General features: G+C 36.1%; 1 protein-coding gene across 2 annotated transcripts in view; it reads left to right on the top strand.

Annotated features, from left to right (window-relative positions):
* Nucleotides 1–3,970: 3,970 nt before the first annotated feature.
* The window catches only part of LOC145674118 (DNA topoisomerase I, mitochondrial-like), a 60,930-nt gene continuing 42,558 nt past the window's right edge, over nt 3,971–22,342 (top strand). Inside the window, exons 1-4 of one of the 2 annotated variants that reach the window (XM_081743943.1) lie at nt 3,971–4,116; nt 4,425–4,473; nt 12,038–12,417; nt 13,799–13,950. In XM_081743943.1, the coding sequence (XP_081600069.1) occupies nt 4,075–4,116; nt 4,425–4,473; nt 12,038–12,417; nt 13,799–13,950 (623 nt within the window). In that variant the 5' untranslated portion in view covers nt 3,971–4,074. The remainder of the gene's footprint in view (nt 4,117–4,424; nt 4,474–12,037; nt 12,418–13,798; nt 13,951–22,342) is intronic. The other variant, XM_081743945.1, reaches the window with a different exon arrangement.

Raw genomic sequence — 22,342 nt, 5'->3', positions numbered from 1 at the left:
AGAGAAACATCTTATAGAACCAAAACAATAGACTCGACCAGTCCACAAGAGGACACAATGTGTGGTTTTAAAATCTTTTTGTGCTTTTATGTATATTTTTTACTTTTTTAAAAATATTTTTAATAGTTAATTTTGCATTCCTTAAATTTTCAAAAACATTGAGTACCCAGCTATTTGAGGCGATTGCAAAGCGTATTTATTGCTCATGCGTACGCTTGGAATACGCTGACCATATATTTAAATGTGGATGGCTAATCACAAACGCGAAAGCAATAACAACGCGGAGAAAACGTCAGCTCGAGCGTATTTAGTGCGTTTGGGACCAATAGACCGCCTGCAGTTTAAAAGATTTCAAAAGGAAGGGGAAAGAAAGAAAGACGTGTTGCCTAGCAAGGGGATTGTAGCAAGAAACAGCTGATTGGAAGATGGTTTGTGCAGAGTATTGGAACTCTGCTATTACACACCTGGACCTGGCAAAAAGACCCGGAAACCCTGACTGGCTCACAGTATGATTTACAACTCTGGTGAAAGTAAATTTACTAAATAGTCATCTTGGCCGCGTTCGCTACAGGGGGTAACGCATTAAAAACGCTTTATCAAGTAGCCTAAGTCTAACACTGGACAATACAAACACTACGCACACAACAACAGGCCGGGATTGATGCACATGACGTCCACCCCAGATGGTGGAACACGTACATGAACCACCCAATTCCCACGACTCCTACCAATCACTCGCGAGTCCGGTAGCGGTTTTCACTGCTGAGAAGCCATGCAAGAATATATGGATGAGGAATGATCCATAAATGATAAATGAAGCCACCCTCTCAGCTCCACTCTTTCCCGATGATCACGGTCCGCTACATGCAAGGAGAAATAACGTTTGAAAATTGATTGTTTCACGTTTGGTATTTGACTTCCTTTTTTTCATTATTTTATTGTTTTGTTTTCTTGTTTCTTCAAATACCAGAGCACAAATTTCGTTTCTTGGTAATTGATATTTAATAATCACCAGTAGCGTGTTTACGATTTTGTTTCGGGGGGGGGGGGGCTTTGCTAACTCTAGTCCTTGAAATGTGAAAGTTCTGCAAGATATATCATTTACTTTAATATAATAAATAAAATTTCGAGGGGGGGCTTAAGTCCGGAAGCCTCCCTTAAATACGCCACTGAGAATCACATATAATTAAGTCGCACCTCTCTAGCATTGACTTTGCCGATAAGAAAGAAAAGACTTTAGAAAAAGACTTTAGACTAAAAGTTGACAATATTGATACGCTTATTGATGACTTATTATGTTTACTTCCCGCTCATAGATAATGTTGTTAATGTGGATTTTACATACAGTGAAAAATCCCGTGTATATTGTCAATGTCAATGATAATTTCCTTTATCCCATTCCGAATAATTGTCAAAAAATCCCACAAAATGGGATTTTCTCACGGGTTGGCATCACTATACTGAAGTAGATCCTGGCTGCTATGCTTCAGCCAGGCTGCTGCATGGCATTACATTTTTGAGCCCAGGTCACGTGGTCAGCTTGTCTCTAGATACGCCTCCGGAAGCAGTCACGATCTTTTATACTTCGTTTCTGTTGTTGTTGCTTAATTTAATCGCTTAACAATTACCGTGTTTTATAATGCTTTAGATTTTAGAGTGTAGTTAGCAGTGGTCGAAGTGAGACGGTATGCGGTGGTATGCCATACCGCCTCTGGTTTTTCAGTAATGAGGACATACCATCTCTGGTTTTTCAGTGATCAAGACAATATTTAAATAGCCGGTATGTTGAGTCGAAATCATAATAAAACATACCGCCTCTGCTTTTTTTTTTTTCCACTTCGAACACTGGTAGTTAGCTTTTAGCCCCAGACGCCCGGATTTGCTCGGCTTAAGGTCTCGCATCTCTTAAGTATCAGGCTTTGCATCAAGAGAGGATTTCGTGCATTTGCTCTTAATATTTCCTAAATTTGGCCAACTAGGGCTTTATCCCCAGATCCCTGCGTTTGCTTAGCTACGGCCTCACGAGAGGTGTCATTTAGGGTGGGCAGGAGGGGGCAATTGCCCCCATACTTTAATATATTGTCTACTAATATACTAGTACAAAACGTGAAAGTCTTGTCGATTGTGCTCCTGGCCCCCTCAAGCAAAGTCTGAAATGACGCCCCTGGGCCTCGCACTTCTTAATCCCACAATTCTACCGAATTTCAAGTTTATTTTCCTACTTCAACTACTTAAAAGATAAAATTTTGTATCCCGAGAAAACGCCCATTTAAATAACATGGAAATTTCTCCATCCTCCCTTTAGAACCCTTAACAACTAAAAATACTCACTTGTGGCAATTTTCCTATAGGTCAGTCCTGAAAAGCTACAATCATGCAAAATTTCAACTTTCCACGTCAACCGGAAGTACCTGAAATTTTATGTCTCTGAGTCAGTTCATGTAGTTTTATATATTATTGATTGAATGATGGTTGATTGTTTCAAAATTTACTCATTTATTAGTTATGTTTCAAAAATGAAATATTTCAGCTTAATGTTCCACAATTATGCCCTTGGCTAAGGAGACGATGATTAATGCAAGTGAAAGATGATGGAGGAATGGTTGGAATGAGAATGTGGGAGGAAACTGAAATATCACGAGAAAACGCACGGACACGATGTTGTCCATCACAAACTGGGGGATCGAACCTGAGACCCCCACGCACCAGAGATAAGCGATCTACCAGTGAGCCACCGTGCCCCTCTAAGTAATATTTCAGGTTCTAGCTCTGAAGTAAAATCATTTTATATACATTGGAAAGTACTTATTTAAAAAGTTAATCAGGGTACATAGGGTATTTACAAGTACCATGTTACAAAAAATTGAAGTTTTACGTCCATGGTTATGCCGGCTAGGGTAAAGGAGACGGTGATGATGAGAAATAAATGGAATGAATAGTGAGGGAAACGGAAGTACCCCAAGAAAACCCCCACACACGATGTTTGTTCATCACAAAGTTCACTTGGCGCAAGCTGGGATCGAAACAGGGACCCCATGCACCAGAAGTGAACGCTCTACCACTGAGACACCGCGGCTCCTGTACCATGTTTCAATTCGCCTAACTTGACTAGGAAAATCCTAGAGAAACCTATCAGGATGATCCACAGCGAAATCCGGAGTCAGATTCTCCATATTACAAAGCAAGAACGCTAACCATACACCTGTACGCCCGCTCGGTCATTAATGAATCGCGTAATGAGCATTTGAAGAAATTCCTTGAAAAGTAAGACAAACTCCTGTCACTTTGACAAAAATTTCACATTCTTCCTCTTATTAAACGAGATTTGTTATCCTTGAATTCGGCTACATCGACTTGTATTTTACTGATCCTCTTGCTATTATTGGTTGATAATTTCTTTATTGTTATTACTAATACTTAGTTTGTAATTCATAATGATAACGAGCAATTGTCATTATACTATAGGCTATATGTTTCCACACCCGACCACGAAAACTACTTTAGTAATTAGTCACTTGGTAACACAATTAGTTCATAATGGGGCAATAGGAAATGAAGTTGAGAAAGTATTGATCTCTGTTTACGTTACGGTTGTAATAATTTATTTTATATTGGGATTGGTTTAAAGAGGTTAATGTAATCTTACTGTAAGCTTCGTTTCATTTTAAACATGTCTTTGCACTTCTAAGCCATTAGGTTTTTTTGAGTTCATCGAACTTACGTCAAATAAAAAAAAATTAAAAAAAGGTGTATATCGATGTATGGGATATTTTAAATACAGAGAAATATACCATTAACTCAGATTTAAATGGTGTCATGAATCATGTGCGTTTTCTATTGTAAACAACTGATCTCAAAATATATAAGATATAAATCTCAATTTCATCTTCTATCTTCTATGTTATTATTATTTGTCTGGAGCACTAGCCAGAGCACACAGAAACACCTTTCGTGAAAATCCGGGGCTTTAGACAGAGCTCGCGCATGCGCAGTATGTGGTTTGAGGTACTTTGTTTTTGGCCGTGTTGTCGCCATCTCAGCGTAATAGACTTGTAATTCGTATTGTGCTTTACGATGGAGTGCTTAAATTCAACTGATGGCCCTGAATTATCCTCAGTAAGTACATATCTTTACTACATTTTATCAGTGGTTCATTTTTATACTAAAAATGTTTACGAAATTCTCACGTGTTTATGAGTTATCCTTTATACTCGATCCACTTTCCAACGAAAATTTTCTAAGTCCCAAGATGGCGTCAGAGACTAAGTCCCAACGTTCTATTCCAAGCTCATTTTAGGGCAATTTGTAATTAATATTATAACCTTGTGCTAAGCTCCTGATACCCATTCTTTTCATATATTGAAAATAAGTACTATGTACTGCATGGAAAAATTCTCATATATCTTTTACTTTTGTATTTTCAGGAGTTAAAGCAAAAAGAAATCAGCAATTCAGCCGGAATAACACCCGGTGGTGAGTACAAGTTCACAACCAATATAATGTAGCGTGAGGAAGATAGAATCTGAACAGTTCGGATGATGGGTAGTCGGCTACCTTACATCTGAGTACACAATTGGCTTGCATTATATGTATACTTTAGTGTGAAAAGTAGTATAGAGTGTCATTTTGAGTAAATTGGCTATAAATGTAGAGAAAAAACTGTGATGTGCCACGTTAGCTGTAATTTTAATTTCATATCCATGACAAACCAAATGGTCTTTCGTAATTTGCACAGCATTGATGATCTACGTTACCGTTAGGTTACGACAAATAAAAAGTAGCCGAAAAGGATTGATGAATTATCTCAAGTTAAGTGGTGCGTTGAATAAAGTAATCGTATTATCGATTTTTAAGTGATTTTTAATTAAAGAAATACGCTGTAATATAGAAATGTGGTATGTAGTAATTTAAACTTTTGTATGAAGTAATATTACGGCACGATTGTTTTATATAAGTAATATCAGGGCATTGATATGACTGACTTTAAGTACAGATTTTTTTTTTTTTTAATTTTGGTTTCAATTGGTAAAAGTAAAAAGCAAATAATAATGGTAATGAAAGAATGAAACAACCGAGATACTTTTAATGTTCTGTGAATAATTAGTTAACCTAACTACCGCTAGATCCGTTGCGAAATTCTCTACTTTGCTACCTCATACTTTTGTATTACAAGGCCATCAAGTATATTAACGAATGAAATTGTGTGCTGATATATATATATGCATTTCTAGAATGGCAGTAGTAGCGATAAAACAATGAGATAACTTAATAGAAAGGTGTTGTTGACCTCACAAGTAGCATCAGTGACTAAGATTCCGGGGGAAAGAAAAATGAGAGGTAGTGCGATTCATCATATGTATCTTTTTAAAGTCGTGTGTGGGAACGAGACGACTGTGGAGAAAATAGGTCTCAGGTGAATACTGGGAGAGGAAGTGATTAGTGGAAAACTACTATGCGAGATGCTAGGTAGAAAAGCGTGTTAATTTATACGAAATGTGTTCTCATAAGTCGAGTCTATCGAATGAGTTGTTTACATCTCATCCGTTACTTTGGGGGGGGGGTGTTTTTTTTTTAATACTCTTTTATAAAAATTAGAAAGTTTTATAGGAGAAATGAGGTAAGAAATTATGATGTGGAGTTCTCATGTAAGTTTTAGATGTGTAAGTTTCGTAGTAAAGTTATGTTTAATACGAGGAAAGATGTGTGGAAATTGCTATTTGCAAGATGCGGAAGATTTCATGATTCAACAGCATGCCCATTTTAAGTCGAGAACAGAACCCAACGAACACCTACGGGGCTTCTAACCCGTTACTACTACTACTACTATCCCTACTACTACTACTGCTGCTACTAATACTACGGGTCAGTATAATTAAACCCCACGTTTTATTGTTTTTACTGCTTTTTTGTAGGTTTGAAACTGGAGGGGCAACTCTAAACTTAAGCACTTTTTTGACGTATAGTGGCTCCAGTGGAACTTTCAGCACTGGTGTAAGGGGTTCCAAGTTCTACTGAGTTCGGAAGACATGGTGTCTGTTGGTTTTCTCCCGTTTCCTTCCATTATCTCATTCCAGTAGTTAATTCGTAATCATACCACGTTCATTAATTAACCTATCCTTTAACCTGACTGATATAATCCTAGTACAAATTAAAAAATTTCATTTTGTTTTTAAGAGTAGAGTTCAGTTTACTTGCTTCATCGTTTTCTCCTAATTTTCGTATGTAGGCATAGGTGACGTTGCATAATTTATTTGGATTAGGTGCAGCTTAGGACCAAATAGTAAAATAAGGTTAGGTTAGGCTCCCATCTGGGGAACTAACCCCATTTATTAAGGGTTAAGTTCCAAAGTTGGTCGTCCGTTTATAGCAAAATTTTGAAAATTTACTGCAAAGAAATTGATAACTTGCTGATTCGTGTGCTTGATAATATGTATGGAGAACGGATGTTGTGTTTATTTGTTATAAATTAAATTTTATATATATATATATATATATATATATATATATATATATATATATGCTGTTATAAACATGAAACTTCGGCAAGTGGAAAGAACTATTTCGCGCAAGGTTACCTCATGGTCGGATTGTGGGAAAATGACGAACATTTGTACTCTACATATGGCTGCAAGTATTCAGAGGCGCTCAATTTAGTATCCTTACGCAGAGCCGAGGAATTACACTGGGTCAAAATTTCCGTACCGTAAGCTAACCCGACCATACCCTGCCTACTTACCCCTGTCTTATTCTGCTCAATACTTATAAACTGGTTTTAAAGATGGATGGTTTTTAAATTTTCGTAACTTATTACCTTTGTCAGAAACCAGGCGAACGACGTCTTCAGAATGAATGCCAAAAATATTTATACGATACTTAGATGAAGGTTAGTGGAACCCCGTTGAGGTTCCATTCTGATTGGAGATCCTTCTTCAGTCACACCAATGAACTCTTTAAATAGTAAGTTAAACTACAAGTTCCTTGGTTTTCGACAATAGGTAATGACAGCTGAGAAATTAAGAGAAAAAAAATCCATTTTTAGGATCGCTTTAAAAGGGTAGAGTAGAGTAGATTAAGGTAAGGTATGGTAGGGTCGCTTTAGCTTAGAGTTACCGAAGTTTTGATTCATTTTGTTAATAGAGTGTAATGTAAGGATACTAAATGGAGCGTCTTTGTACACTTGCAGTAATGTTCAGAATACGAATGTTCGTTCCTTTCCTACAATCCGACTATGCGATAATCTTGCGCAAGTAGTTCCAAACATATTACCAAGCGCATGAACGGGCAAATTATCCATTATTTTTAAAATTAATTTAATGTGCTTGCCCCTCCCCCGGTCCACACACACAATACTCCTATTCCATTAAAGATTTGTAGCTTGCGTCACTGGATTTGTTTCGTGAACATTCGGGAATTTGGAGGCCGAAACAAAAGGAGAAAGGCGAGAAGTACAGGATTAGGGTGCCGAAAGTGCTGGGGCTGTTGCTGTTCAAAGCTTGGCTTGTTTTCCGTAATGCAAAGATACACAGTTTCAGTTCAGTCATTGCCACGTTCTCACACTTCTTTCCTTCGTTAACCGATTTTCTTGTGTAGTGTAATAATATATATTCCTGTAACTGAGTTATGAGACAAATTTTCCAAATGACACAACGGTTATGTTTGTGATGGTTCACTTTGGCATTACATATATATACCCCATATATGTGTTGAAAAACCACCACTCACTGCCTTAAAAATTCTTATTAGCGTTTTTCCCTTTTACTAGGTATATGTATTGCTGAAGTGAATTATATATACATATACTGGTGTGGTTTTGGCGCATCAAAGTTTGGAAGATATATAGGTAAAGTTGAATACTTTGCATGAAATGACAGGTTTATGAGGAACAGTTTTCTGCAAGGCACAGAATTAAACATAAAGAAATACAATTGTATTTTAGATTTACAAGTGTAGGGCTACTGGTGTAAAATCATCACAATTGCTTTACGACGGGTAGAATAAGTGAGTACATACGAAAGATGACTGTTAGGTTCTGTTTTCCACCAGCAGTGTACAGAAGCTGTATTTTTTTGTTTACAAGTGAAGCAAGTCGTTTTTATACGCAAATCTTTGTACTTTTTCAACAAATATTTCTGGTGGCCTCATTGAAGTTTATCTATTCCAAGTGAATTATTTTCATATCTTTTAGGGGACAATAAGAAGGAAATTAGTGAAAGAATTAATTTTTTTCAACAATTATTTCGAGTTGTGCGCTCTAAGTATATCTGCACGTATATACAACTATATATATATATATATATATATATATATATATATATATATATATGTGTGTGTGTGTCCATTTATTATGTAACCAAAATCTACTGTGGAAATCATCACACCTAAACCATAAAAAAAGTCCATATAAACATAAGGCGAAAAACACTTTGTTTTATAGTTACGAGATACTGAATTCGGGAAAATTGTAACTTTGAGGCTGCCTACCTCGAAAACTATGAGAGATATCAAAGGCGGTTAAAGGAATATTAGAGGAACTAGTACGATGTCTTATCTAAATAACGGGAAGGTCCTAGAACACAGGTCCCCTTATATAGATTAGTAGCTAGGTTGGTTCCTTTCTGCACCAATGTTTAATATTTAATTCACATAGTATTGCCGAACGAGCGTTAGCAAGTGAAGGAGGGTTAGAGCCCCGCAGGGCACGTTGTTTTCTATCTTTATTAAGCTAAATGAGAAGGGGGGACCTGTGTTCAAGAACCTTGCCCTAAATAACTATGTTTAAGAATTGGGTTGCACTGGCACACATGATTTTAGAGAGGTAGGTGGAAGAGCGGAACCTATACCGCAGTTCCCTCTATAAAACCCGTTGCGCCGATGCGTCTCAACTCTGAAATATGATTATTTAGATAGATAGCGTACTATTTCCAATAATGTTTCTTTAACCGCCTTTGATATCTCTAATAGTTCTCGCGATAGGCAGCCTAACTTTGAAACCATGCGTTTTCCGACTTATGTTCATATGGACTTATTTTTTATTTTTAGGTGTGAATTTATTATGTAACCAAAATCTACTGGTGAAATCTATAGTGATACCCACAGCTTCATCTGTAGTAAGCGAGTATAATGAACTGTGCCCGTTGCAAAACTTTGACAAAATAATGCTGCCTATTGTTCCGGGAGATCGGTTGACTTCGTTCTAATTTTGAAGCGTGATAATATGCTTCAGGACCGGTGATCCAATCCATTCGGCGGTTAAAACAACATGGGCATTGTGTTAGGAGAAAACCAATGACCATTTTAAATGAGTACCTCAATGATGTGTGTGTTTAAAGGTGCAAGCCGATGTATCTTAAGGCTTTTGTTATAAGTTAAACGTGGAGATCCTTCGAGTTGCAGAGTGAAGGTAGGGTGCTGAACCGGGATCTTTATGTGCACTACCCTTAATGTAAAATTGTAAGAGAGAACTGGTCTTCGTTTCCCGAATGGTTGCGTTTTTCGCAAATCAGTTTGACGAGAAAAAGATAGGTGCCGTATATGAACGTTTGTTACTTGATTTTCTCAAGCAAGCCTTAATAAAGTTAAATGGAATTTTTTAGTTTAACGTTGTACGGTCGTCCCCTTTAAGCTAAAGAAGACGGATGGTAAATGTGATTTTTTTTATCTCCTACCATGAATCGAACCCGGGACCACTTGCAGCAAAGGCACGTACGCTATCCGGTAGACCAACGGGGAGAGCTTTAAGAATTATAGATGATTATGAATGTTATGATAGTCTTGAAAAGTGATGGAAATTGAAGATTCAGGAAGAATTCAGTATGTCAAACAATGTTAAAAAATGGAACACTTCATTTGATTGCAATTTGTAGGTAGTGTGTATTGATATATAGTAGTCAAAAGGTTAAGAAAGATACCTTTTTTTTCTGTATAGAAATAGATGAAAAAAGGTTTGATTTTATGGGCATGTTGTACCTTGAAATTCTTCCTCGTATTCTATGCTTCAATGATGAATACGGATGAAGTCCAGATCTGAGTGCTTGTTTTGAAAACTATTACTAAGGTTATATTTAAACATAAAACTTGCTGATCTTAGCCAATACTTGACTTAAAAACTGTTTTATTACAATTTCTCTGACCAGAACAAAATGAATTATTTAATAACTATACGATAATGTAATTATATGATATTGTTACATATTACAAATTTAAAAAAAATTATATATTTAAAAACAACAATTAAAATTATATAAATGAAAATGTTAACTAACGGCTGAGGAAGATATAAGATTTTGCTGTCATCTGTCTTTTCTCAATGTCTGATGAAGAGGACGTTAGGTCCTTGAAAAAAGTTCTGATTCCACTTCGAACAGTAGGTCTTGTGCCATTCAGTCTCGGTGCTTAAGAAATCAAAAGAAAAAAAAAACTTTGTACTTACCAAATAAAGAACTGAAGTGAAGGGATAAGGGTTTAATTGTTTTTATTGTTTAAGGTACGATAATAATTTTATGTTTATGAAATTAGTATTTATGAAGATTAGATTGATAATGCAATAACATTTTTTTTTTTTTTTAATGATCGTAGGAGTAGTTATACTGTCTTGTAATTGATTTGTTCCAAGTATATTAGTTTTAATTACTGGTAGGTGGACTGTATCAGGCTGAAATGTAACGTGTAAGGGAGAGCTATCTTTCGACATTCCTATGAATATATTTAATGTAATCGGTTAAAAAAAAAAAAGTATAACGGTGGATTTAAGCTAATTTGGCTGTTATATTATTTCAAGTGAAATTTACGTTTTTACAAAGTGTTTCAGCGTTATGGATAAATACTTAATGAGACTTCCTGTTCCAAGCTTTAGGGCAGCCGCGACGAATGTCCTCTTAGACTGAACGTCAGTGTCTAAAATCCAGAAATTATAAAATTCAAGTGTATTACATATCATGCTATAATTGAGAGTCTCACATCGACATAAATTATACAAACTATAATGGGTTAGGATATATAGATGTATTATTTAAAAAAAGAAATTCTTAATAGCATTCGATTAGTAACTAAACTAATGTGCTTTCCTCTATTAATACCATGATATAACATTTAAGAGATCCTCATAGTATTTTGAAAACCGTATATATACTGGTATGTCTTCAAAACATTCCAAAAATGATAGATTTGCCTTCGAAGGGGCCAAGAGTGGGTGGTCCTTAATACAAACTGACTAGTAAAAGTAGTCCTCAGTTGAAATAAGTTCTAAGAAACGCTAGGGAATTGACATCTGAGCTATATAGGCGGATAGTGTGAATTTTTGCGTAGGCAGTTATATCCGAGCTAAAAGTAAATGTTTTCGATTAGTTGGCGCCAACACTATTGAACAGATTTTGACTTTTAAATCTTTGATTGTCAGCTATTATAAGAGGTGGGCATTTTGAGTAGAGTTTCTATTGAATTTATAACTAGAATGTCAAAAAGTAGCGCCATGCGAAGTATGCAAGAATAAAATTTGATATGTTCGGTGTTTTGATGCACAGCACAGATTGTGAGTATCATTCATTTTCGCGGACCAAGGAAATTCCGTCCCGAAAGGAGAGAAAGACGACGACTTAAAATATTGTTACATGTGTCTTCTTAGTCATTACAGAAGTGTATAAAGTATTATCTGTAGTTTTTAGTGTACTGAATACGAATTAATTCGAACGTGGGTGGAAATTATTCTCCAAGGGCTTGAGTAGAATTTAACATGAGGACAAACAAACACGAGAGAATGTATTGAAACATAAAGGTACGAACAGGAAGGTTTGTGAAATACTGTAGAAGCTACATGCAACAATGTTCGCTCTTATTAAGTTTGGGTTATGGGAATTATTTGTTTCAGAGAATAATAGTGTGTCATTAACTTGCATAATCCTATATGTGTAAAACTCACTGAAAGAGCGGCAGGAAATATTGTTCTGCACGCCGAAGCATTTGCTAGATTGTAGTATATACTTAATGTATGTTTATACCTTGAATTTCTATAGCTTGGTTCTTTAACTTTCAATGATTGCAGGTGACAATCAGCATGTGGTGATGAATGGATATTCTAATGGCCTGGACGAGAAGCATATTAAGAAGGAGCATAAGGAACACAAACACAAGGATAAAGATAAGGACAAGGACAAGTACAAAGAAAAGCATAAAGAACACAAAGATCGAGAGAATAAGGAACATAGAGACAAGGACCGGGAAAAGTCCCGTGATAAAGAGAGAGATCGAGATCGAGAGAAGGATAGAGATCGGGACAGGGAAAAGGATAGAGAAAAAGAGAAGGAAAGAGACCGAGATAAAGAGAGAGATCGTGATAAAGAAAAGGATAGAGATCGGGAAAAAGACAAAGAAAGGGACAGAGATAAGCACAAAGACAAACATAGTTCGAGCAGTAGTAGCAAGGTAAGTTTTTACTCTTGCATGACAAGTATTTCTATTATGTTTAAGTACAAATAACGTATTGCTCCTCAGATTGATCAGATTTACATATTACTGAGATATTTTGATGTTTCCGTTATATGCACTGGTGATGTAAAGAAATAAAATTGTCTTCCCTTACTATATCCTTTGTATATGATTAAGTGTAATTTCTTTAGTATTTCTTGTGAAAATAGTTAGCTTTGATTACAAAGGTAGGATGAAGTTGTTCTTAGGTTTTGGAGACACGAGTATAGAGTAAGAGAGGTTTAATTTAAGGGTAGTATAATGCACGCCGGAACCTCATGAACATACTGTGTGCGCAAGGAAAGATGGCTTCTGACGGTTGGGTAAAGCTCATGGAGTATTGAAGACGCTGTTGCTAGTCTCCGCATAATAGACAGCAGCTCTGGCGACAAACTTAAGACGTTTAACAAGTCGTCTCAATTACCGGCAACAGCGCGGCCAATGACCTTCATTGCCTAGCAACAGCGTGAAAGAATACTGCCGTGATTGGCAAACAATCCTCCCTCTCGTTTTGTTTACAACATGTGCAGCTATGTCAGAGGCCACCTTTCAGTAACTCGATAATAAGTGGAAACCAGTTTATTTGAAGTATATCGATTTTGCGGGTAATCTTCTAGCGAAGCGACTATTTCTTTTCGTACCAACACGAGTAGGCATGCTTCATTTTCAAATTTTAGTAAAAACTACATTATGTCGAACTTTATGAAGTATTTGAAGGTTACGCCAGTATATTGTACAGTAATCTTGCATTAATGTTTTTCTGTTAGTTGGGGCATTAATTTTTACACTTTAAGTCTTCTGTCATTGCTTTATGAATACCTCATATATACGTAGGAATGTATGCAGTTTCATGAACAAGACAAATGTATGTATAATAAGGTGTGTTAGTCTTAACTAACCGACCAACCAGCAATTAGTAATTGGAAGATACGTATCAGCACACAGCGAGTTCCATCGCTCTTGTGGCTGGCTTTCGAAATGGAGCATATACCTTTATTTCATGTGGTTTCTCAATTGCTCATACGACGGTGGGATGAACTCCCAATATCATTTGGTTTTCCTCAGTGAGCACTCATCTAAGTACTGGCCAAACTCAACACTGTTTGGTTTCTGGCCAAGTTTTAACATGAGTAGATATGTTCATTGAAAATACTTTGCACGTCCCCCTTTTCTTTCCATATGACTTGTATGACGTTTCAATGGCATATTTGAGTATAATGGTCGTAAATTACAGTACTTCTAATTATAAAAATCGTCTGAATATTACAATCAGTACTACAATTAATTTTTTATTTGTAGTGGTGTAGGTTTATGATGTAAATTTGATATCGTTTGATAGGATAAGGACAAACACAGTAGCAGTAGCAGTAAAGATAAAGAAAAGAAACACAGGGATGAGAAAGAAAGGGACAAAGATAAGGAGAGAAAACATCATGACAAGAGTAGTTCATCCAGCAAAGACAAGGAATCAAAATCAGGTTCCAGCTCCAGGTAGGTGCAATGGTCATTTTTCAAATATCCTTTATGTATTGATATTGTGTATATTATTTTCAAAAGTTATAATGTATTGATTCTTGGATTAATAACCTGATGTAAACAAATGCATGAGTTCGAGAATTTGATTTGCTGCTAACGCCTCATCATAACTGAGGAATTAATTTATAGGAAAACGACAGTTTTCAGATAAACGTTGATGATATGGCAGGTTAGATGATCGATCGTGTGCTGGGTTCCACATATCTAGAAAATTGAGGAATTCAGGTAACATGAAGAATGTATCTCTTAGTAAGTTTATTATTTTTACTAAACTTTAATATCTTTCAAGAGTTATTTATGCTTTCCTAACTTAACTTTTAATATATTGATGACTCCAAAACCAGTTTTTTCCATTCCTTAGAGAAAAATATGCGTCAGAAAGAAGAATTCATAGAGATTTGTTACATATGCGTTACTTAAGCCAAGACTACAAACTGATACAGGTTGTTATACGAATATAATGTAATTAATTAGGAATCAGGATTGGAGTAGGCGCAAAGAATGCTGTAGATAGCGTTGAACCAACACAAAAATATAGCTACTTCTGTTGCTCAACCGTTGAGAAAAGTACAAGTTGCCACACGTTTAGTTTGAAGGGTAGATTCGTCAGATCTTCAGCTCGAGTGAACTCAAAACACGAGGTTTTGGACAAGCCTTACCGAAGATTTGGTGGATAAATGCTAATGAAAATTCATTTTGCTCAAGTAATTATTATTGCTACAAAGAATTCAGATAACATATACACGAGAAAAGCTTTTTTGCTTAGGAGGGATGGGGTGGGTGAGAACATTAATCGGCAGTTTCTCATACCACGCTACAAAGATAAGAACAATGCAGTAAACTATGGTATATTATCAAGGTTTTTCGTAAAGTGGTGCATGCGTTGAAAGTGTTTTTTCTGTGAGCCGGCAGTTACTGAACGAGAGACAAGGATGATTCCCTTGATGCTTGTAGTCAGACGAGATGCTGGTAGAATGGGTAAAGTGGAAGTAAATAAAAAGAGAAGTCAAGGCGTAATCAGGATGTACGAAGATAGTTTTCAAGAAGCAGCGAATTAAAAGAAGTCTCTCATAAGAAGGAAAAAAGAATGGGAAAACAATTGAAGTTGAACAGCTGAAGTAAGTAACGGAGAGAGAATCGTAAAAGATTCGACACTGCATTTTTAAAGAACCTGAATACAGCTAAGCGGTGATAGCTATAGTGCAGTTGTTAGTAAATGTTATGACTCTTATTTTCTTTCAGTATGATCTATGGTTGTAAAAATTTTTTTTTTTGCCTGTTTTATTGTGATGTTCTGAAAGCAATTGTGTAAAAAAAAAAATCGAACATATACTTTAATTTTTTTAACTTATTCTCTCTCTTTTGTTTTCTGTTGATTATATTATTGCACTCCTGAAAATTATTGGTCTCTTTAATACTGAAGAAGAAAAAGAAAGGAAAACTACGTCGAATTTTTTTTTTCTGGGTTTGATGGGAATCTTCGATATACGTGGTACCAAGAAGTAGTTTGTTTATATCAGGTAATATTGTGTTACACTTCTAAATATTACAAAAATTTAAAAAAGCTATTGCAATGTTAACTTTTAGCGCACTGTATCTAAATAACACTTTTTTTTTTCCTTTTTTCGATTAATTTCTGCCCTGAGTGAGTCAGTCTTATAGCACGTTTCCAAAAAGTTAACGCTTATGCTTTACATGGTGTACTCAATATTGTAACTTTTTTTTTAAAAAAAAAAAAACAAGTATTTCGTATTATATATATTTTGAAAGCAACCTTTGTAATGAGGATAGGAAGGTATCCACATGAACAACCATCATGGGTACAGAAGCATACGAGCAGTTATGTAATATTTGCTGGCCAACATCAGGTGCTGAAAAATCATATTCAGATTTAAGAGAAGTAATGAAAACGTACTATGCAGCAAAAGTAAATGTGTAATCTCTGAAAGGTATAAATTTCAGTCTATAAAGCAAAAAACCGTATCAAACGATTACGATGTTTTAGATCTGAAAAAGCAATCTTCATTTTGCGAATATACATGTTGTTCAGACGAAAATTTACGTGATCAGTTTGTTTTGGAGTAGCTGACGAAGCCATAAGGCATAAATTGTTAAATACAAGGGATTTGACGTTTCAAAAACCTATTGATATTGGTGTTACTATGGAGAGTACTGAACATCAGTTGTATTTGTATAAACCAGGCCCAGTCAATGATGTCAACACATTCCACCGTTCGAAAAATCGTTTTTCCAAAGTTACCGACCAACATACAGCCAGTTCTAGTGCAACATCACAAAATTCTTTACCGAAATCACCTTCCAGTTGCAATTCCTGCAAATTACGGCATAAGAAAGGAGCATTCTAGCGTGAAAAAAAAAAAAAAAAAAAAAGGAAGTCTAAAATGCGGAAGACAGAATCATATTACGTTAGCATGTCGCTGTGATACCTTTGAACCAAAGGATAATAAACAACAGGCGCTCTCAGTAGAGGATATGCAGTCATCGGAAAATACAGGAACATGCACTGAACAGGAAGAACTACTGAATTTAGCTAAACTCATGAGGTTAGATTCAGTATCTTGTAAATTGGGCGATGAAGGATCATCATCAGATAGTAATGCTGAATATGGTCTATCTGATTTCTTATTTTTTGATCAGTCCAATACGAAGCTTAAGTCCAAAGTGTAAAGACTGGAATGTCCAGATGAGGAGGAAGCACGGAGCGTGCTCAAGTCTCTTTATCAGCTCATAAAGAAAGAAAAATAGTTAATTATCCATTCGTGAGCTCAGTTGATACCGGTACTAATCAAGTTAACTCGCCCAAGCGATTGAAACAAATAATTTCAAATTGATTTACAAAGCAAAGCAGAAAACGAGAAAGAAGGAAAATTTCTGACTTAAGGAATTCCAAGAATGATGGTAGTGCAGAGCTGAAAAATTTTGAGTTGTCCAATTTACTGCAAATTCCAGACCAAATTATTCTCCAGCTGATTGAAAAGCAGAAGAGTATGCAGGTGCAAATTGATTTTCTGTTGGATAGATGGTGTAAGCGAAAGAAGAGAAACAAGCCACAGAAGTTGCAAGATAATGAATTTGATTTCGATTCCTGGATTTGGATATTATATTCGTTGTAATCTTTTGTTTCTGTTGGCTTAGGTTCTGATTTTGTAAAGGAAGGAAGGGGGGGGGGAGAAGTGTAGATATTTGAACAAGACACAAAGTGCTTGCAAATGATGCGCATACTGATACGTTTATTTGCGAGAGTAGGTTATAGTATGTGAAATCAAACAAGATATAGATTACGACAAGATTATGAAGATAGTGATTAAAGATACGGTTTGAAGAAATACGAAAGGATTAGTATAGTAGTGGATTAATATTGTAGAGAGTACAAGAGTACTGAAAGGGTAAAGAGTAAGGGAAGAGGTAAAGAGTAAAGATTTACGGAAGAATTAAGTAGTGTGTTTACTTTTGATAAGATTTCTACAATATTGAACTTACAATGGGTATATTTTGCTCTAGCGTATAAATGTTATAGTAAGTAGAAAATTGTAAGTTTTATTTAAATTTGCCTAGAAAGAACATCAGTAGGGTCTAAGATGAAGGTAGGTATCTGTATGAACGTAATTTGAAACATGTGTCGGCCTATGATTTATTTAGTTGGGACGTTGTTTGGAGCCTAAAACAACCTTGAATCTTGCACTTTGTCATATCAAAAGTGACGAAATTGTGTGATTCTCTATGGAACACTACTTTAAGAACCATGTAACTTCGTCACGACTACAAATTATTACAGGGTTCCTAGAAACTGAAAAGTCAGGGAAATTAAGAGTGGTCAGAGAAGGTTAGAGAAATATCTGACTTTTCGTCGGACGTTTTCTTTTGATAGGTGGAGAGCTCTTGAGGGTAATAAAATTATCTTTAACGTGACTTAAGAATTCTCAGCACATAATGCTACTATGAATCATTGATTTATATCAAGTCCTGCAAGGGATTACACCTTCCGAGTGTGAGTGCCAACCATGTTGTACCTAAGATGAGCGTGGCATTACTTACATTTACTTACAGAGCTTCTTTCTTTTTATCCTTTTCTTTCCAAACTCGTTCGTACTTGAGTTTCTCTTTTTGTCTAGGATTACCATACTTAAGGTTCTTCCCTAAGTGCACCCCAATTTTTTCTATTATTATTATTATTTTACTGAATAACTTAAAGGCAATGAAGAATATAAAAAAATGTATAAAGTGAGGCAGATAGTATCTACATAATGATATTATATGAAGTAGTAATTGTTTTCAACACACTCCGTTCAGTGTATAAATTTGGGTGCCAACAGTCATAGTGTCGTAAACTGGGCACCCAAATTTCTGTCTATAAGAAAAGGTCTGGAAACGGTTATTAGTAGCATTTTTTTAGATACTACCTCGACTCACTTTCTATATTTTTGATATTTTTCATTGTCTTCTAAGTTGTTCACTAAATTTCAAAAAAAGTGCTGGTGAGCTTAGTGAAGAAAGAGCCTTAAGTAACAACAGATCTTACCTCTTAAGTACTTAAAGCACATTGAATTCAGTTGTTTTTTTTAAAGGTAACTATGATTTTCATGCGTATTCGTATGTGATTTATTTTGTCAGTTAGGAGTTTTAGAACTGGTTTGATAATTACCAAAATTTGATCTTGGTAAATGTCACTACACAATGCTTGTATGTTGTCCATTGTACGATGGAAACTGGTGTTTAATCAGTGGACTGGAATATATGTTACATACTATATCACTTGCAATAAATATTCAGTAACTCTCCATCTTGTCGAGGAAAGTTGATTGAGATCCAAAGATAGAGAAAATCCCCTGGTGATGTAGGCAGGGCTATTAAACTGATGTGACAAAAACAGAAAATCTTATTTTGAGATTTAATTTACTGCCAGACGTTTTCGTGGATGATAGGAACCGAGACCAAGGAACACGGCTGCCACTGCATCCTAACTTCTATAATTGCCAAACTTCAGCAGAAAAGTTGTTCTCTTAAATTATGAAAAGTGAAGGATTTTGTTTTTTTAAATCTTGACCTGTTGGAACCTTGTATTAACAGAACTTCTTCGCTGTTACCAGGAACTCTTGCATATACTTGGTTTATGTTTTGTATTGCGTAAAGAAGGTGTAGGTAAACCTTTGGTTGAAATAAAGGAAACCCGCAACGGGTATTCATATGCATAGTGAAAATATAATCTCACACACTAAGGAAGATAAACTATAAAGGGGGGAAGGGAAGTAGGGAGAAATGAGTGATAGTTGTGAAGTACGGCTGGTAGCCATGTCAGAATTTTGGGTCACGTGACAGAATTGCCAGGCCAGAGTTTATTGGAGGAAGGCTAATGTAACTGGTTTGGTAAGTATGCAACAGAGCGAAGGAATAAATGAATAGAAATACCTAGGGAATACGTAATTCAAAAAAATGCAAAATTGCAGACTAATAAAGGAAATGAGGGGAAAAAATAATATAAATATTGATAAGGAAATTGTAGGAGATAATGAAGAATGAAGAGGGAGAGTAACCATAAACAGTTTCACATTTATGAAAGCAGTACCTTCAAATCAGAGACACTCGCATGGCCCCCTAATAATACTCCCAACTAAATACCTGGCATCAGGTATTTCGCTTATCACTACTTCAACAACCTTTCCTCTGACTTCGGTTCATAGGCTATATTTTTCATAGTATGGATCCTTTCCCAACCTGGACACCAAAATTTACTACGGTCCATAAATAACAACTGCTCAGTCAAATTGACCAGTCCTTCTCCATCCAAAGTCACTTCCTCTGTGTTTTACGTCAAGCTTGAGAATACAGGTTTCGAGACTAACGTGCACATTAAATGATCTCTACTTTATGGATAGTTTTTTTTTTTTTTTTTTTTTTAAGTATTTATTTATTTTATTTTAAAGAAACCCTTATCTTTCATCATTTCGTCCTTCAAAATTTCCCCGTCAACACGCTCCAACTGGAGATATCCACGTAATTTGATCAGTTGAATAATCGAGTCGTGCAAAAGAAACTACCAGCGTAAACTTTCCTATTCCGATCCAGTCTCTTTCCGGAAGCTAGTCAGCCTTTGCATTTCCTATACTCACTTGGAACCTGAGAGGTTTCCGATTCCCCCTTCCCACTTAAAATCATTTACCGAAGTTTCTTCAACCTCCACACACTTATTATGACAAGCAGTACATTGAGTGACTTGCAGTTAAGAATGCCAAGGATCTAAATGTAATACTTATTCATATTAGATATTAGTTTAATGTTAAAAACCTTTCTGTCTCGGTGACGTGCTCTCTCCAGCGTTTCCGGTAGTGACGTTTCTTTCTAAGTAATTCGCATTCTTAAATGCATCTACTGTCTCTAAATGCAGTCTTCTATATTGGCGATACACGTTAGTATTACTATTAATAATTAAAAGTAATAAATTTATTATTATTTTAATTTATTTACATATTTTTATTTTTCAGCTCTTTTTTTTTTCCTTTACTACCTATATAATTTCCCCCCTCTAAATGTACGTACTTTCAGCCTGACACTCACGTGACCCTTCATTCCAACATGGTTCCCACCTAGAGGCTTCACAAGTTCTTTAATTCTTTTTTTTTTTTTTTTTTTATTTCCTTGCTTCTTTCTCTTTCTGTCTGATGAAGCATTTAGCGAATGCGCCTGTGGTGCACTTAGTTGTGTACTTCATTGTGTGGTAATAATTTCACTATTTTCTGGTAAGTAATTCGTTTTCAATTCCTGGTTTATTCACTTCGCGGTTTCTTCGTATTAACTATGTATTTAATACAGATACCTATTAATTTGGTGGAAGGACCTGGAAGAAAGTGCAACTTGCTACATAAATGTGGTGTTGGACCATGTTTCTCCCGCAGATGTCTCCAAAACCCATCATAGATGTTCAATTCCGAGGATTGGGTATGCCAGGGAAGTGTCCAATTTCATCCCGATAGTCCTCGAACGACCCCGCAACAACTTCAGTTGTGAGAGTGGGCGCATTGTAAACCTGGAATATGACATCATTGCCCAGAAACAATACCTGGACCATAGAATGCAGATGCTGCCCTAAAATGGCGTACAGTTAGTGATGCTATCGATAAGCGGCGGCACAGAGTCCACTGAAAACTTGGATGTGGCCAAGAGCATCACAGAGCTGCTGCCATGTTTTACGGTTTCTAGGAGATAATGATGATCATACGCTTCTTTGGGTGCTTGCCGACACACACATATCCCATGATTTGAAATATTATACAATGACTCATCCGACCATATCACACGTTTCCAGTTACCAAGAGTCTATGTTGCATAAACACGGCAACATCGACGTCGTGTTAAAGGGTTATGGCCTCTTACCAACGGTTTAATCCGTTCAGCCGACCTGTGTTTTATCCTGTAACTCACAACGGACTTTGACGCCAGGGAGGTGTTGCTTGAGTGCACGACGGTCCTGAGTGATAATCCTATTTAAAGCTCGGCGGGATCTGTCACCGAGAATTTTCCTCCAAGTTTTTCTCTCGAGACACACTTGGCACTTCAGTCAATCTAGCGTCTCATAACAAAGTGCGAAGCATCTTCCCACATTGTAAATCAGAGAGGTTGCCGTCACTGCCTGACCGTTGCCAACTCAGACGTCTGACATGTTTCCATTAAATTGATAAGTATCTGTATATGGTATCTAACAAGTTGTGTTCCGTCAGTTTTGGCTAAAAATAGTTATGTAATGATAACGTGGAAGCTCCACCTTTTGACGTATTTCTCCAAGAATTTTTAATAATATCTCGAAATCGATGTAAGAAAGATCCGTGTAAGGCGAAGCCACAGATCGATCAATTATCGAAATACCCCGAGTAATAAACGAAGTGAAGGTATAATATGCCCGTTTACGACTCAAGCCAAATTGTGGTAATTCTGGTGTTTGAAATGTTTGATTCCTGACTCAAGTAATTTCTGACGAAATAACAGCCAAGTCGTAATTTTTAAGGCGAAATTCTTCAGGTTGATGGTACTTATGAAATAGCGGCTTCTCAGTTTCTCTGTTATGTGTCGATTTTTTAGTTGTAATCAAAACCTCTTCATTCGAGCAAAATAAGTGTATGGTATGTAATATCAAGTAAGTGAATTGTGCTCCCTTCCATGCTGTAACCATTAATGCGCATATTACCATTACACTTGTCACCTGAGTGATAAGGGTCCAACACCATCTGACACTATGCCTCGTGCAATAGTTTGTTTTAACAGATTGTCTGGATAATGGTTCTGATCACTTGGTTTTCCTGATCCTTCTGATGATTACTTCTTGTGGGATCATAAG

Source organism: Thermobia domestica, chromosome 2 (genome assembly GCF_964235325.1).
Source record: "Thermobia domestica chromosome 2, izTheDome1.hap1.1, whole genome shotgun sequence".
NCBI lineage: Eukaryota > Metazoa > Arthropoda > Insecta > Zygentoma > Lepismatidae > Thermobia > Thermobia domestica.
This window is presented reverse-complemented; position numbering and strand designations above follow the sequence as displayed.